At 45.0% G+C, this 17,216-nt stretch overlaps 1 protein-coding gene across 4 annotated transcripts in view; it reads right to left on the bottom strand.

Moving 5' to 3' along the window:
- LOC140458230 (DENN domain-containing protein 5B-like) overlaps window positions 1–17,216 on the bottom strand; it is a 297,730-nt gene that overhangs the window by 44,722 nt on the left and 235,792 nt on the right. For all 4 annotated transcript variants that reach the window (XM_072552507.1, XM_072552508.1, XM_072552509.1 and 1 more), the window contains 3 exons: window positions 9,903–10,053; window positions 7,118–7,214; window positions 357–488 (listed from right to left, as the gene is read on the bottom strand). In XM_072552507.1, the coding sequence (XP_072408608.1) occupies window positions 357–488; window positions 7,118–7,214; window positions 9,903–10,053 (380 nt within the window). The remainder of the gene's footprint in view (window positions 1–356; window positions 489–7,117; window positions 7,215–9,902; window positions 10,054–17,216) is intronic.

Below are 17,216 nucleotides of genomic sequence, written 5' to 3'. Positions count from 1 at the left end.
CATACAGACATGGGGAAAACATGCAAACTTCACACAGACAGTCGCCCGAGGCTGGAATCATAACCTGGGTCCCTGGCGCTGTGAGGCAGCAGTGCTAACCACTGAGCCACCGTACCGCCCCACTGGGAACATCCTTCATGCATGAACCCTGTCAAGGTTCAGGAGTCAGAACAGCTCCACCTCTCTGTACCGAAGGCCCCAACAGCAGCTGAAACCCCATTGAGATGAGGAATTAAAACTCAGTACCAGGCAAAAGAAAGAGGGAGGGGAAGAATTAGCCACTTCATTCACCTGCCCTAACTTTGTACTCTGACCTTTGCATAACTGAGAAAAACAAAACAAAACAAACAGGTTACCTTGATGCGACATTCTTTGAGCAGACCTTCGACAAACTTCCAGTTAGTCTGCGCAATGACAGCAGGGGAGAGGTCGGAGAGTTTGGGTTGCCGTAGGCTTTTTCCAATACTCCTGGCCTCCTGGATGTATTTCTGTTAACAAGAGCAGATGTATTGACGTTGGCTCCGTTGAAATATCCAACAGACCCCTGTGATATCATCCCTCGCTGACCCGTATCAGAATGCAAATGACACAGAAAACATAGGAGTGGGCCATTCATGGCTCACCATACAACTCAATAGCCTGTTCCCGCTTTTCCCCTACATTCTTTGATTGCCTTAGCCCCAAGTGCTCTGTCAAACTCCTTCTTGAAATCATACAATGTTTTGGCCTCGACTCTTTCTATAGTAGCAAATCCCACAGGCTTAATGGTTGAAGAAATTGCTCCTCCTCTCAGTCCTAAATGGTTTACCCATTATCCTGAGATAGTGACTCCTTGTGATGGGAGGAGAGGGATGTGGCTAGATCTTTCTTAATATGCCAATCGTTGGTCAAGCCAATGAGACCCAGGGCTTGAGCATCACTCCCTTTCTGGTTTTGTTTAAGAACTGTGGATTTGAGGTGTTGTTGGATCACAAACTAATGTAGATCATCAAACAGGAATGATGAATAAATGGTGCAGGACAGGGACAGCAATGTTCAGAAGTCATGCAACTTGAAGAGAAGAAAGGGGGAGAAAGGGGAGGAAGGGAGCAAGTGGGGGAAGGGGAGGAAGAGGAGACAGGGGAGGAAAAGAAGGAAGTGGGAGAAGAGAAAAAAGGGAAAGGAGGTAGGAGCAGTGAAAGGGTGGAAGAGGAGAGAGGGAGGAGAGGAGAAGGGAGAACTCATTAAGTGTGAACAACAGAAAATGCTGAGGAGAAAGCTGGTAATATTGTCTGATCGCATAGCAATTGACTTTGTTTGGACCTAACAATTTTTCTGCACAGCCAGTGTCTTCCGTGACTTCTTCCACATCCTTATCTCTTTACAGAACTAAATCCTTCCTATAGGACAGACAGACATTTCCTCTTTCCGTTACTGCCTTCAAACAGAATCAGATTTCACTGACTGCTTTCCAGAACACAAATTACCAAAACAGAACAGGTTAATTTTCTCGGGAAACCACAAATGCACAGTCATGTTGTTCAGTCAAAGGGTGAAGTGAGGAGTCAAAGTTCAAGTGCCACTCTGCATCACATCACATGAGTTGAGCAATGAGGAAGGTCTGAGTGGATGAGCAGTGCAGGGAGAATACAAGGCGGGGAGGTGAAGGTGAGCAATTGACAGACCAAGTCTTGGCGAGACGCAGTGAGGTAAGGTGCAGTTGGGTGAAGGAGATTCTGTAGAGTCACTGCTACATCAGAGTCGCTTTAAAACTGGGTTGGAGCACATTTATGCCAGCTCAAAGCAGGCCTATGGCACAATCCACTGCTCACGCACCAATAATTGGAATTAAACTGGCAACATCGAACTGAAATGACTTATGCAAAATAAGAAACAAGCCTTTGGGATGGGGGTGTGTGGGTAACATGGGGCTGATCATTGGAGCAGGGCAGATAGAGGCTTCACCCAGCATGCAACAGCAGTGTGAGGACGCTTGTGAAGGGGCAGCATCCCTACCTAGGGACCAGGAGGCCTGAGATCAAGTCCCACCTGCTCCATTGGTCTGTGATAACATCTCAGAACAGGTCGATATAAAAGACCGCTTATTGTGAAAGGATAAGTTGCTTAAATGTCTCTTAAGCATCAGAGATTAAAGGGTGACTGGAGTAAGATATTGTTGAAAAGAGTTTTAAGATCCTTGTTACGGAGGATTTATTTCCTCTGATGTGTGGGCTAGCTAGAACAAGAGGAAACCATTAGAAAATTAGAGTCAGGCTAATCAGGAAGCTCCTTGGAACTCTCTCTCCAAGAATTTGGGGACACTTGGACGATCAGAGCTTTCAAGATCACAATTAGTCAATCTTCAAGTCTGAGTACTTGGAAGAAAAGCAAAAGAGTTCAATGGCAGATCACCTACGGTCTAAGCTATGGGGGAGGCACAAAGGGTTAAATGACTGACTCCTGTTCCTACTTTTCTGGCTCTGGGAGGGCCAAAAATCATGTCCATTCCCCAGCGCTTAATTAACAGAAAAGAATAAGATAAGTGACCAATGCTGACTTTTGAGTTAATCTTATCAGATACTTGAAAGAGGCGTTGGAGAAGGAGTTTGAGTTTAGTCAGCCAAGTGCAAATCCTGCTTCAGTGAGCTTGCCTGACAGATCTCGTGACTCAAAGCTGTGGATTATTAGAGTGTCTTATCATACCCCTTCACACAGAGCCCGAGCCCGACATACCAGTGAGCACTCGGAGAAGGATTTTTTGGGAGGTCGTACAGGTGGGTGCTGCCCCTGGTCCCACTCCCAGAAAGCCATAGAGTTGTGCTGGACCAGGAGGCTTCCAGCTGGCTGAAGGCAAGAAAGGTCAATGCAAAATGTGCGAGGGCAAGAGAAAGAACAGAAGTTGGGAAAGAAAAGAGGCACATGAACACAAAAAGTAAGGCAAACCATCTTCAAAAGTAACACTAATGATAAGCAAAGTTTCCAAACCTGGTGGATTCATTCTGGCAAAACGCAGGGGGGTGAGTAGAGTTGGCCTGAGAGAAACCTGATGAGATTGTGTGTACTGTTTTGCTGTCAACTGTTGATTTTTTAAAAAATTTAACCTATTTTTCTAATCAACCTGTTCTGATGGTATTACACACCTCTGGGGTAGGTAGGACATGAACCTGGGCCTCTGGGTCTAGGGATAGGGACACTACCACAAGAGGGCCCCAAGCCAACCATTGATTTTTTAAAACAAATAATGTACTTTTTTCTCTAATCAACCCGTTCAGGGATACTACTGTACACCTCTGGAGCAGCTGGGACTAGAAACTGGGCCTCATGGTCTAGGGGTAGGGACACTACCACTGCACCACAAGATGGCTCAGAGGTCTGCAGCTCGTTTTTTTAAAAAATTAACCAATTTTTCGAATCAATCTGTTCAGAGATATGATTACACACCCCTGGAGCCGATGGGACTTGAACTTTGGTTTTCCCAGTTCAGAAATAGGGACAGTACCACTGCGCTACAAGAGGACACCAAACCAACTGTTGATAGCAGAGTCCCTGTATTAGAGACAGGAGATGCATATCAGAAGTCATTTCTGAGTTGTATCCACTAACTCTTGCTCCTAAGTGAAAAATTGGCAGCAGCTTCAGTTGTGATATCATTATTGCAAGTGTGTTGAGGTCCACTGAGACTGAACCTGGAGTATTGTCTATAGTTTTGGTCTCCTTACCCAAGGAAGGACATACTTGTCATGGAGGGAGTGCAACAAAGACCAATCCCAGCATTGTTCTGTGAGGAGAGAAAGACTATATTCTCTATAGTTTTAAAGATTGAACAGTGATCTTATTTCAGCATAAAATATTCTTAGAGATTGACATAGTAGATGCAGAAAGGATGCTTCCTTGGTTTGGTAGGGGTAGTGGGGGACTGGTTAGGGTAACATTCTCAGAAGAAGGTGCAATTTATTTAAGACTGAGACAGGGAAGAATTTCTTCACCCAGAGGGTGGTGAATCTTTAGAATTCTTCACCTCAGAAAGGACCAGACACTGAGTCCGTTCAAGTCAGAGATCAGTCGATTTTTACACTCTAAAGACAAGGGATCTGGACAGAGTAGGTGAAAAGGGCAATCAGGTACAAGATCAGTCATGATCTAGTTAAATGTTGATGGACTGAATGGCCTGCTCCTATTCCTATGTTCCCATGGTAACACTCACCATCAAAATGGCCCCTGACAATCTACACACACATGATGAGATTGCGAAGAGCTGCTCACAGCCATGTAGCTATCCTCCAGAACAAGTCCAGTGTTTTTAGCTGAGCTGGTAAATATCTCACAAAGTACATCCCAGTCTCTCTGTCATTGAAGCCTACACCCCTCCTGTGTACATGTCACATCCCTTTGAAGCCTCTCTGTGTACAGCTGCCAAATAAACGCCAATTACTGCCCAATTAGCTGCATGTTCTGAGCCTGTGCCCACTGGGGATTAGACTGAGACTAACTAAATGAACTGCATGTTCTATTTTTCTGTCTGGGAATCAGAGGAACCTTGCTAACGGTCACGAACGAAACAACCTCTCCTCAAAACCAGCAGTTAACAACAACTCAACTGCTGACACATTACAGGAAAAAGGGCGTGTCCTCTACACTCTGGGGAGGCTGCCAGTATTCTACATTGTAAACACGTTCAGGTTTCAGGACTCACTGGCACCTTTAATTTCCCAGAATGTGGAGATATGCCAATTTGTCACTAGGCTCAGCACTCGTCCCACAATCATCAAAGGTTGATCCTGCGTTCTTCAAGTCTTTGAATTCACTACACAGAGAGAATGTCCATAAATCCCTGAGAAAAGGCGCTAAATGGTCAACCAAATCTGAGGAGACAGCTCCATAGAATCCCCACCAATTGACATAGAAACAGGAGGTGGAAGTGATTCAGAAGATTTTTGCAATTACTTTCCCTGTGGTGGATAGTAGGGAGATCTCTCGGCGATTAGCATAATCAGTCTTATCTCACACTGGAGTCTCAGTTGAGGAGATCCTTGAAGTGCTCGAGGGTGGACAACAATGACAAAATAGAACATTGTCCCCATTTTTATAGATTAGATTACTTACATTGTGGAAACAGGCCCTTCGGCCCAACAAGTCCACACCGACCCACCGAAGCGCAACCCACCCAGACCCATTCCCCTACATTTACCTCTTCACCTAACACTACGGGCAATTTAGCATGGCCAATTCACCTAACCTGCACAGTTTTGGATTGTGGGAGGAAACCGGAGCACCCGGAGGAAACCCACGCAGACACGGGGAGAATGTGCAAACTCCACACAGAGAGTCGTCAGAGGTGGGAATTGAACCAGGTCTCTGGCGCTGTGAGGCAGCAGTGCTAACCACTGTGCCACCGTGCCGCCCACTACACCAAGTTGACTTCCAAAGCAAGATTAGTTTCTCTCCTAGAGGGAGTTCAGATTAGATTACTTACAGTGTGGAAACAGGCCCTTCGGCCCAACAAGTCCATACTGACCTGCCACTCCCCTACATTTACCCCTTTACCTAACACTACGGGCAATTTAGCATGGCCAATTCACCTGACCTGCACATCTTTGTCCTGTGGGCTGAAACCAGAGCAAACCCACGCAGACACAGGGAGAATGTGTAAACTCCACACAGACAGTCGCCTGAGTCAGGAATTGAACCCGGGTCTCTGGCACTATGAGGCAGCAGTGCTAACCAAGTAATCTAATCTAATCTAATCTAAAAAAAAACAATGACGAAATAGAACATTGTCCCCATTTTGCCAAACCAGCCTTTGGCTAACTGAGAACATAGCGTTTGCAGTGCCAGGTCCATTCATCTTCATCACCTTCAAGTGGCCTTCCCTATGTCACATGGTAAGAACTGGGATGTTCACTGATGATTGCACGAAAGTCAGCACCATTTGCAATTCCTCAACGAAACAGTCTGCATCCAATCCAAATTTGGGCTGACGTGGTAACTAATCAGCACCATGCGTGAGTCCTCAGATACTGAGGCAGTCAATGTTCAAATGCAACAAGATCTGGACAGTATCCAGGTCTGGGTTGACAAGTTACAGACTTGACAACATCCAGGACTAAGCAGCCCGCTTGATTGGCACCACATCCACAAACATCCACTCCCTCCACCGGCTCTCAGTAGCAGTAGTGTGTACTATCTACAAGATGCACTGCAGAAATCCAACAAAGATCCTCAGACTTTTCAAGCCATCACCATCTTGAAGGTCAAGGGCAGCAGATACATGGGAACACCATCATTTGCAAGTTTCTCTCCAAGCCATTCATTTACCTGAGTTGGAAATGTATGAACCACTGTGAACTGCAGATGTTTACACTTTCAAACCAAATGCTGTCTGTTCTTCCTTTCTTTAGTAAAGGTAAAGAGAGGAGGCTCTGTTACAGTTCACCAAACCTCCACCTATTCACCATTCCATAGGTCAAGCTGGAATAAAAATCACCTCGCTGACTAAGTCCCCCTGTTAAAGTCCTGAGAATATAGTGGTTGCAATGCCAGGTCCATTTATTTTCATCATCCTCATCACTCAGGACTGGCACATGAATAGTCAGGGTTCAAACTGGTATGAGGTCACTTTGGGTCATTGCAGGCCAAGGGAATTCAGGGTCATTGCAGGTTAAGGGAACTCAGGGTCATTGCAGGCCAAGGGAACTCAGGGTCATTGCAGGCCAAGGGAACTCAGGGTCATTGCAGGCCAAGGGAACTCAGGGTCATTGCAGGCCAAGGGAACTCAGGGTCATTGCAGGCCAAGGAAACTCAGGGTTTTTGTAGGTCATGGGCAGCTGGGTCATTGCAGGCCAAGGAAACTCTGGTCATTGCAGACCAACAGCACTCTGGGTCATTGTAGGTCAAGGGAGCTTGGTCATTGCAGGCTAAGGGCATTCTGGGTCATTGCAAATCAAGGGCACTCTGGGTTATTGCAGATCAAGGGCACTCTGGGTCTTTGCAGATCAAGGGCACTCTGCGTCTTTGCAGGCCAAGAGCACGGGGGGACAATGTTGGGTGAGAGCACTCAAAGGTCACTGTGGGATGAGGACACTTATAATCACTGTGGAACAAGAATAGTCAAGTGGGAATATTCCAGAAGATCATGTACCTCTTTCAGGTCGTTGTCCAGAGTCAGATGTTCAGAATGCTGCCGAAGCCGGTCTTTCCTTCGCTGCTGCGCTGTGGAGCTTCGGTTGGCCCATCGACTTCAGATATGGAAAAAACAAGAGTTTTTATGTACAGCCATTAACAACATTGTAGGAAAAGAGCAAGAGCTTCATCCAGCTAAGGCAAGACCTACTCCAAGGAAGGCCATCTGCTCAAATGGTGGTGTGGTCTCCAGTCGCTGGAAATGGCAGCTTGGGACGAACACTGGCTTTAGTGTCCCCAGGAAGAGGATGGGATTGGGATTCACCATGCCTCCTAATCCTGATCGATCTTTGATAACACTACCTGAAAGGATATAGTTACTACTTGTTGGAGGAGGTTGAGCTACCACTTTCCATCCAAGCCCAATACATTAATGACACTCATCACCTAAATTTCACGAGAAGGATAGACACACTGTGATAAAGCAGAAAGCTCTGACTGTGTCACAAGCTAATGGGACACATCATTCATCATATCAGCAAATGATAACAGGTTCTTGTGGCCTCATGGCAAGATGGAGCCACGGGATGGTGTTCCTGAAATAAAGTTACTGGTTTCCTTTATCTCAGCTGACTCTGTAAATCCCCTTTCGGGGTACAAAGAGACCGACAATGTTGCAGCCATTATTATGTTGCTCTCCAGCAAGAGTGCAGAGGGGAGGTTGTGATTTTAGGAACAAGTTAAAAATACACACAGCTGATGAATGGCAGTAACTGTGTGCTGCATTAAAGAATGACGCAGGGACACAGTTTGATCACCAGACCATGCTGCTCTAAAAGGTCATTTCTCAGCAGATTTAGTCACCACTTTGACAAGGTTAATTAAGAATCATTAGACACACTCAAAGAGTCACCCAGGGCAGAAGGTTAAATCCTTTGCAGCTCCATTTTCTTTCAAATAGATTCCCAACTCCATCTGAGGTCCCCTCCACTTTCCACACTGAACCTACCAGCAATAGGACTGTATAGAGTATGTGTTGCCCATTCCCACAATGTTGTTGAGCACACAAATGTCCGCTCCTTACCAGACTTACACAGTGCCCTCTTAGCCCCCATCCTCCCAGTTTGCAAGTTGCCAGGGGCAAAATTCTCAAAGATAAAAGTATTGGAGCTACCATCTTTAAATGCAGAGATATACAAAAAAAGAAGAGCTTAGTAGGACACTGGGGCCTATGATGGTGTTAGCGCGGATGAAATGATCTCAGTCCGAGCCCAGAGTGCGGTTCGACAATCGGTAACTTTATTAAAGTATCTAACGCCGGCGGAGACCAACTGAGGTCCGAATCTCGATCGCTCTCCCGTTCCCCGCGCGATGTTACAAGTTATATACTTCATGAGTCAGGATGTAGGAGATTGGGTATGAATGAGTGTGAATGGTGGTAAGCATGGCTGGAGTATGTGTGAATGTCAAGCTTCCTGCCGTCCTCGGAGAGTCGGCAGCATACACAAAAGGTGTGCTGTTTATCTTTACATAAATGGGTCCGGGTGCTATCTGCTTGTCTCTCCGTGAGGGCTGGTGGCTAGCACCCCTCTTTGTTACTCCAAAGTGTCTGTTAGATTCATCCTGTTTGGTGTTTGCCTTTTGTGGAGGACTGTTTTGCATGATCAGGTTATGGGTGTGTGTCAGTTGGAACCTTGACGAGATTATAAAGTGGGTTTCGATCTGTGAGTCATGACCATTGTCTGGAGTCCTGACTAGTGTCTGGTCCGGTGTGTATTCGGATCTGTCTTTGGGCCCCCTTCTCCCGATCATGTGGTCGGGCTGGCAGCTGCTGTCTTAAAATAAATACTGTTTGCTTTAAAATGGATACTGCTGGCTCTCCTGATGTGGGCCTTGCTCCACGGTAAACACGGGGCGGTTTATACCCGCCTTCAATGGTGTATCACTCCACTTCATTACATACACACCCCACATTACTGATTATCCCACCAGCACATCTTTCCTATGCTATAGTTCCCTGAGCAAGGAACAAAGCTTCCATCCTCTAGACAAGTGCCTCTGAGCTATTTAGACATTGCAGTCAAACCCAATCTCACAAGTGCATTTTCCGTGTTTAAAGGCACCAGGTCGTTGACACTGAAACTTCATCTTGCCTCCCCTCTAACATATGGATTTCTCTTGCTGTTCTGACAACCCATCTCCAATCAGCCAGCTCAACCGATCCTGCGCCAGACTGGTCAATGGGACTGCTTGGGATAAAGTTAGAAAATGTCAAGGTTCTAGAGGTCTTTCATGCTTACTTCACCAGAGACCATTCAGCCCTTCAGCTCTACTTTCCCATTCAATTAGATAAAACCTGATCTGCACCTTAACCCCCTTCCTAGCCCCTTGCTCCATATCGCTTGATGCTTTGAAGTGAAGAAAATATTCTAAATTACCGCTGATTTCCAGCTCCAGCAATGGTTTGGGAAGAGAATTCCCGACTTCTACCTCTCTTTGCTTGACAAAGTGTTTCCTGACTTCCTCTCTGAGTCTTCCATCTGCAATTTGAAGATTACATCTCCTTTTTCTGGAAGCCTTGACTGGAGTAATTTTGATGATTTGTTCGAGAATGGTGGATTGTTCTGACTGGGCCAGCTTTTATTGCCCCATCTGTAATTGTCCTTGATAAGGCGGTGGTGAGCTACTGTATTGAGTCGCTACAGTCCAGGAACTTAGGTATCTATGTTGTGCTGTTAGGGATTCTGTCTTAAATAACACACAGAGAAGGAATACATTTTCTCTAAATTTTATGGCATACTCACTTGTTGTTAGTTGGGCCTGCTGACAGTACATCAGACTGGAGGTTGGGGAAGAATCCTTGCTCATACTTGCCCTGTCCGATCTTCATGTCTAGCAGATGTGGGTGGATGGCAGTGTGGTCAATCTTCACCAGACGCTGCTCAATGGCTAGGGCTGCGAAATACAACAGTAACACACTATAAACTAGCCCTTATAGACAAGTCCAGAGCATGAGAAAGAAACGCCCCCAACTGTTTCAGACAATGTCCAAGTCGGAGAAGAAGGAAAAACACACAATTGAGCGACCATCTCAACAATGTTATCACACTCTGGGGGAGCGTTCCACATCTTCAGTACTTTTTGAGTTCGGTCTGGGTGATACACAGATAAACATGCACTGTGCCCTGGAAACACTTGGTGAAGGGACAGCATTGAGTAACATATTTTTTAGAGATAATGTATGATTAGTAAGCTTCAAACTAAATGGTAACTTGTGGATCTTACCACTATTAGTGAAATAACAATATGTCAGTGAGTATAGGGTCCCTTCAATCCAAGTTTGAAATAGCAGTACTTTAGCAGCAAGAATTGGGGAGGACCATAGCAATCAATCTGTAAATGGCTGAGTGACTGAATGCAAAGTTAGTGTAAAACATACTAGAGACAATTAGTCTTCTTCCCCAGTGAATACTGAGCAATTGGGAACCTGGATTGCATTGTAACATTGGACTTGGTGCAGCCAAAAAAAACCCAAATCCAGCATTAGTTGCAAACTGTGCAGCTAGTCATATTCAGTGAGATCAAGGGTAGTCATCCATATGTCACAACTCAGTTTTAAACACAAGGGAGTATTGTACTAGAAGGTCTCAGGTTTAATCCATAGTGCTTCTACGTTCAGTGATTATAGCCAGGCCATGGATTGGAAACTAATGAACATTGACATCTGATCTCCTGGCTCAGGGGCATGAGTGTTCCTGCTTCGGATGTAACTATGCCACCTCCTGTTGGGAAGGTGCATGGATGGGATTCAGCCTCGCCTGAGATTTCCTGGAATGGACTCACTGACACTCACTATCCAGGATCAAAAAGCAAAATTGGACACTTGGACTGAGGCATTGATACTTTCCAAAACACACAACCTCTGCAACTGAGAAAGATAAGGGGCAGCAGACATCTGGAAACACAACCACCTGTAAGCCTCATCCCATCCTGACTTAGAACTTTATTGCTATTCCTTCACTGTCACTGGGCCCAAATCCTGGAACCTCCTTTCCTCAGCCTTAAGGACTGCAGCAGTTCAAAAAGGCAGCTCACTCCCAGCTCCTCAAGTGCAGTTAGGGATAGAGATAAATGCTGTCCTAGACACGGCGCCTACATCATCAGTGTGATTTTTCTTCTAGAAAAGGTCTGTGAAAGGCCACAGAATTGGAAAAGTCCTTACAGAGAGTTGGAAAAAGAACAGAGGAATACATTGAGAATTTGTTGCTTTCTGGAGAGTCTAGTTTTGTGGATTCGATTCATACTATCAGATGGATAATAGCATGACATCAGTTGATAAACTCTTTCCCACTCATTACTGGCACCAAACCAGAGCTGCATTACACACCCTGTAACCCTATCCCCGCCTTAGACTCCCTGGCTGGAATGAATGAACTGACTGTAACTTGTCTGTAACAGTGCAAAGGAGCTTTACTCTTCATCTGATCTGTACTGCTCTTCCCCTTGGATGGTGTTGATCAGGGACCAACATGGTATCTGCTGGATGGCTAGATGTGTGGGTGATGTTGGTCAGAAAGCATCTGGGATCCTTTCCTGTATCAGCCGACATGTAGAATATGGAAAGTTGTTCTGGAACTTGACTGATTGAGGCATAGTTGGACTGTTGCGTGAAATTATGGTCACCACATTCTGGAGGTGAGTTGAGGAGTGGAATAAGGTTGCATTGTATGACCGTGTCAATATGTGCATGCAAGTGTGTATGTCAATGTATGTGTGTGTGTGTGTGTGTACCTGTCTGTGCATGTGTGTCTGTCTGTCTATGTGTGTGTCTATCTGTGCATGTGTGTATATATGTGTGTCTGTGTGTGTGCGCCTGTGCATGTTTGTGTCTGTGTGTATGGATATGTGTCTCTGTATGTCTGATGTCTAATTGTGAATGTGTGCGTGCCTGTCTATGTATGTGTGTGTCAGCCTACGTGTGTGTGTGCATGTGTATCTGTGTGTATGCACACGTGTGTGTACATGTGTGTCTGTGCATGCGTGCATCTGTTTGTGTGTGTGTGTCTGTCTGTGTGTCCATGTGTGTGTAAGGGGTGTGTGAGATTGGATGGGCTGAGGTTGTTTTATGTGGCCCCAAGGCTCACTGCCAGGGTGCGTAACAATGCAGAGATCCTTCAAGCTACAGACCGAGATCTGGAAAATGGGGTTTAGTTCATTCACTACCTGGCAGCTGGAACGGACGTGATGGGCCGAGCAGTCTGCTCCTTTCCTGTACATTTCTGTAACTTTATGATAACTGCAGCAAATCTAAACGTGGCAAGCATTGCAAAAGCAGCCAGATCGAACAGACACCAAGAGAAGTCACACAACACATTGAAACTCTAATTACTGATAAGCCCGAGCAAATCAAATGCTCAACCTGAATAATTCATCACCTAACTTGCAGTACCTGCAAAGTCTTTGAAATTAAACCTTAGAAGCAGAGTGTAATTATTTTCAATACAAGGTAGAGGGGCTGATGGCCCAGTTATTACATTTAGGTGGGGAAACTCTATATGGTAATTTCTTTTGCGGGTCAATCTGTAAGTTTTTGGGGTATCTAGATTAAAGTGAACTGCTACCAAATTAATGCTGGTTTATGTGTCAGTGTGTGCTACCATTGCTATCCCACTCATTTAATGACACCCAGAGGGAAAGTGACAGGCAGCTCAATCAAGTTCCACAACCCTGGATTTTTCAGCTTAATGCTCAAGATTCTCTTTATCCTGTCGTTATCTTTAGCTGATCATTTCTTCTGTGTCCTTCAGAATCTGACTTTTATTGGTACTTCAATCAAGGCTTATGTTAAAATAATGGCTCCTGGGTTTTTCAGGTGTTGCTCACTTGGCAAATCTGTCGCCGTGATCGGTCACTTGATTCAGAAACATTATTCTGGTAATTGTCCAAACAAGTGTTGCAAGGGTCAGCTTGAGGGAATGTATCAAGGATTATAAGGGGTCACTAATAATGAGCCAAGAGTTACAGAGACTCCCCAGGAATGGTCAATAGGAATATGGATGCCTCAGGGATGTGTCAATAGAAACAACGAGTCTTTAGGAATATGTCAGTAGTTTATTTTATTTGGTATGTGCGTGTTGCTGGCTGGACCAGCAATTATTTTTGGTCCCTAGTTGCCCTTGAGAATGTGGGGATAAGCTACCTTCTGGGACCACTGCAGTCCACTTGCTGCGGGTTGACTCACAATGCCATTAGGGAGGGAATTTTGACCCAGTGACAGTGAAGGAATGGCAATATATTTCCAAGTCAGGATGGTGAGTGGCTTGGAGGGGAACTTGCGGGTGGAGGTGTTCCCATATACCTGATGCCCTTGGCCTTCTAGAGAGAAGTGGTCATGGGTTTGGAAAGTGCTATATAAGGAGCTTTGGTGAATTTCTGCAGTGCATCTTGTAGATAGTACACACTGCTGCTACTGAGTCGGGGTGGCGGAGGGGGTGGATGTTTGTGGATATGGTGCCAATAAAGTGGGATGCATTATTTTAGTGTCAAGCCTCTTGAGCATTGTTGGAGCTGCCCCCATCCAGGCAAGTGGGGAGTATTCCATCACACTCCTGATCTCTGCTTTGTAGAATGTGGACAGGCTAGGAAGTGAGCTACTCGCCACAGTATTTCCAGCCTCTGATCTTCCTTTGTAGCCACTGTCTTTATATGGGGGGTCCAGTTGAGTTTTTGATCAATGGTTACCCTCAGGATGTTGGTAGTACTAACAGGTGGGGCCCCAGGAGTATGTCAATGGTTAAATAGAGTGTGTGAGGGTGTCAATAATTGAAAACAGGTCAACAGTTTTAAGAGTCTGTAATAAGTCAATGGTTAGTAATTGCAGAGCGTTTCCAAGACTAACATATTTGAAATCTGCTAAAGGAAAGGCTATTTTTACATAAATATGTCAGGCAGAGTTTTTATCCTGTTTAAGGAGATTATAAAACCCTGCGTAGTTCTGTTACAAGGTCAGGCAACAAATTTCAACCAAGATATTTTCAAATAATTTGCAAAATGACTGAGCAGTTTAGGGATTTAAAAGTCTGCTAATTTTTTTTCTAAATACCCTTGACATTTATTTCAACAGATTTTCTTTCTGGAGAAGTGTTTGACACTGACTGTAGATAACTAGAATCTGGACCTGAGAAGAATCGCATTTGAGCTCCTCTGTTCAGTCACATCCAATTTCCCATCAAGGTCTACTGCAGATGCAGCAAAAACACAATAAATGATTTATCTTTCTGCTCTCTGAAGGGAGCTAACTCCCCACTGCCCTAGTTGGGGTTGAGAACCTTAGCGCAGGGTGAAACACTCGCAGCAACTAGCTTGAATGGATGAATGCCATACTGGCTTATCTCTGCAACTACATTTAGAAATGTCTGGCAAATTTGATCAAATTGGTCATTTTGCACGAGATTTCCTTCATGTCTATTCATTCAGAGAAAAGCTCAGTTTGCTTTCTACTGCGACGCGCTGGTTATTATCAAGTGCTGTTGTTAGGCAAGGCAGTGATTCACTCCATCGTCCACTCCACGGAATTAGCTGTGGAAAAGTCAATAGTAATTCTGTTATTACGTTGATCAGCTGCTTCCTGGTCTTCTGGGTTAAGCATGTGAGGCTCTGGTGCTTGGATATCGAAGGAAAAGTGCCTTCGAGCAAGCCAGCTGTCTGGAAACAGAAAAAAAAAAGTACTCGATATGAAAATCTTTTCTGTATGAATCCCCTCAGGGGTTATCTGAACGAGAACAACTGAAGTACAACAGGGAGAACAGAAAAGCTTATTGATTAGCATTAGGCCTATAACCGGGAACATAACTCTCCGTGACCAAGAGAGAGAAATAAACTGTCTTGCTGGAGAATGTGGCAGAAAATTGGTCACCAGTGTTTGAAGTCAGTCACTGCAGGTATTAAATGAACATGCTCCACAAGGATATTTCACACCTCTGCGGACAATTTCAGATTTACGTGTTGCCCCTGACGATCTCAGCCCTCTTGAGAAAACAACTGCGTAATGTTCAGGACAAAATATCAACTCAACATTTACCAGAGCTTTCCCCCGCCAGTTTGCTGTGGCATAAAAGCATGTACAACAGAGGTCACACACAAGATGTTACACTTTGACTGCCTTCCCTGCACTTTCTACACTCCTCTTGCATCTCCAAGCTCCTCTAAGCTCTGACGAGGAGTCATCTAGACTCGAAACATTAGCTTGCCCTCTCCATGGATACTCCTGACCCACTGCGATTTCCAGCATTTTCTGTTTTCAGTTCCTCTCGGGTCTCTGTTGTTTTGCTCCCTTTAAACCTCCTGTATGTCTCTCTTTACCTTTGCATCCAGTCCTGCCAGCTTGCTCGGCTGGGATTTGGGAATCAGTGTTCAGGCATCTCCCTGTCAATCTCACCAGCACGGTAGCAAGAAGGTTTTCTCACCAGGGGAGCCTCAGTCTCAATGAAAAAGAAAAGGTTGTGGGTTTATATTGTGCTTTTTATTGCCTTAGAATGGCCCAAACAGACAATAAAATAACTTGTCACTGGTGTAATAATTACTGTTCATTGAAACATTTCAGTCGGTTTGTGCTGTGCTTTATTCCTTAACCAGCAATGTCATCAATCCAATGAAATGGCATGTTAACCAGTCTCAGTTGAGGAGATACAAATATGCTAGCATGCATTGGAGGGTAGGAGTGGCCATGGTTCCTTCTCCTGGTGGCTATCACTGATCCTTGCTAGAAAATATGTGGACAAAAACCTGATTAAGACCAACTGTAAAAGCTTCCTCACCGATTATGGGCGACACGTCTCACCCTCCATTGAATTGTGACATCTACTCAGGGTCACAGGTTTCTGACACAGCGGCTTCCTGTCCGGAAGGAGGTCAATTCTCAACCATGCATCTTTGGGGTCATGGGCCAGGATGGTCCACAAGAAAGCAGGATCGGGGGAGGGTATGATTTACATCCTTTGCATTTCTTCTCTGCCACTGTTCTGCCTCATTAGTTAGACACTGTGGGTCAAAGCTTAAGGCAGCTCAATGAGCGGGTTGTTATCATTCTGAACAGTTGGAAGCAACCTTGTTCCAGTCAATGCCACCAAGGGGAAGAGTGACTTAGCCTTAATGTATCTTCACTGGACACGGGCTACTTGAGAATTCGTAGAACAGGACTTGGTAGGGGAGATGATTTTTGATCATCCCGACACAGCGTCTAATCCATTGACATTGATTTTGCAGGAGTTTTGCCTTAATGCTTGTGGTTTTGGCTTCACAAAGGACACTAATTCAACAGTCCATCCACTGTATCTGAAGTCGTAATAACTTCTCTAATACTCTTACTTATCGCTGATACACAGTTCAGCTCTTACTGTAGGGGTGAAGTTACAACAATTACTCTCAACAGTAGAACTTTTATTGATGTGCTGGGATCTTTGTTGCCAAATACTCAGTGCTGTAGTTGAGCCGATGTAACTGATCTGGTGTTGTTCTCCTCTTCAATGGTGCCCTTTTGAGAGAGGTAGCTGCCAAGGTATAGGAAGTGCTCAAAATATTCCACAGTCTCTAAATGAGATGGGGAATGTTTGGCTGGCCAGGTGTGGGTTGATATGTATTTTGTCCTGGCAACACTCAAGGACAGGCTGTAAGTAAGTAAGTAGAACTGAAGAGGTGAAGAGTTTCTTGCAAAACTGGTGCAGAGTGGACAACGACACTGCAGTCATTGCACAATGTAATAACACGCAAAATACTGCGATACTGGAGACCTGAAACTAAACCAAGGCTGGAAATATTGTGCACATTTGGCATTGTCTGCGAAGAGAGAAACACAAGTTTGGAAAAGCAGTCATATTGGACTCAAAACGCTAACTCAGGAGCTGCTAGCCCTGTTGAGTTTCTCCTACACTTTCTAGCTTTTCCAGTCCTCTTGTATATCCATGTTGGTCGGTTTAGTGTTGGCACATTAGTGACTGAGGGTGAAGGGTGTTCCCCATTTACACAGTATTTGATATTGACACCAAGTAGCAACTGTCTATGGTGAGGTGGAATAACCACTGTAAGGAAGATGGTAAATGCCACAGAGGGAGGGGGTGGAA

Source organism: Chiloscyllium punctatum, chromosome 32, assembly GCF_047496795.1.
Source record: "Chiloscyllium punctatum isolate Juve2018m chromosome 32, sChiPun1.3, whole genome shotgun sequence".
Classification (NCBI taxonomy): Eukaryota; Metazoa; Chordata; class Chondrichthyes; order Orectolobiformes; family Hemiscylliidae; genus Chiloscyllium; species Chiloscyllium punctatum.
The sequence above is the reverse complement of the archived record's forward strand: the minus strand, read 5'-3'. Positions and strand labels throughout refer to the sequence as shown.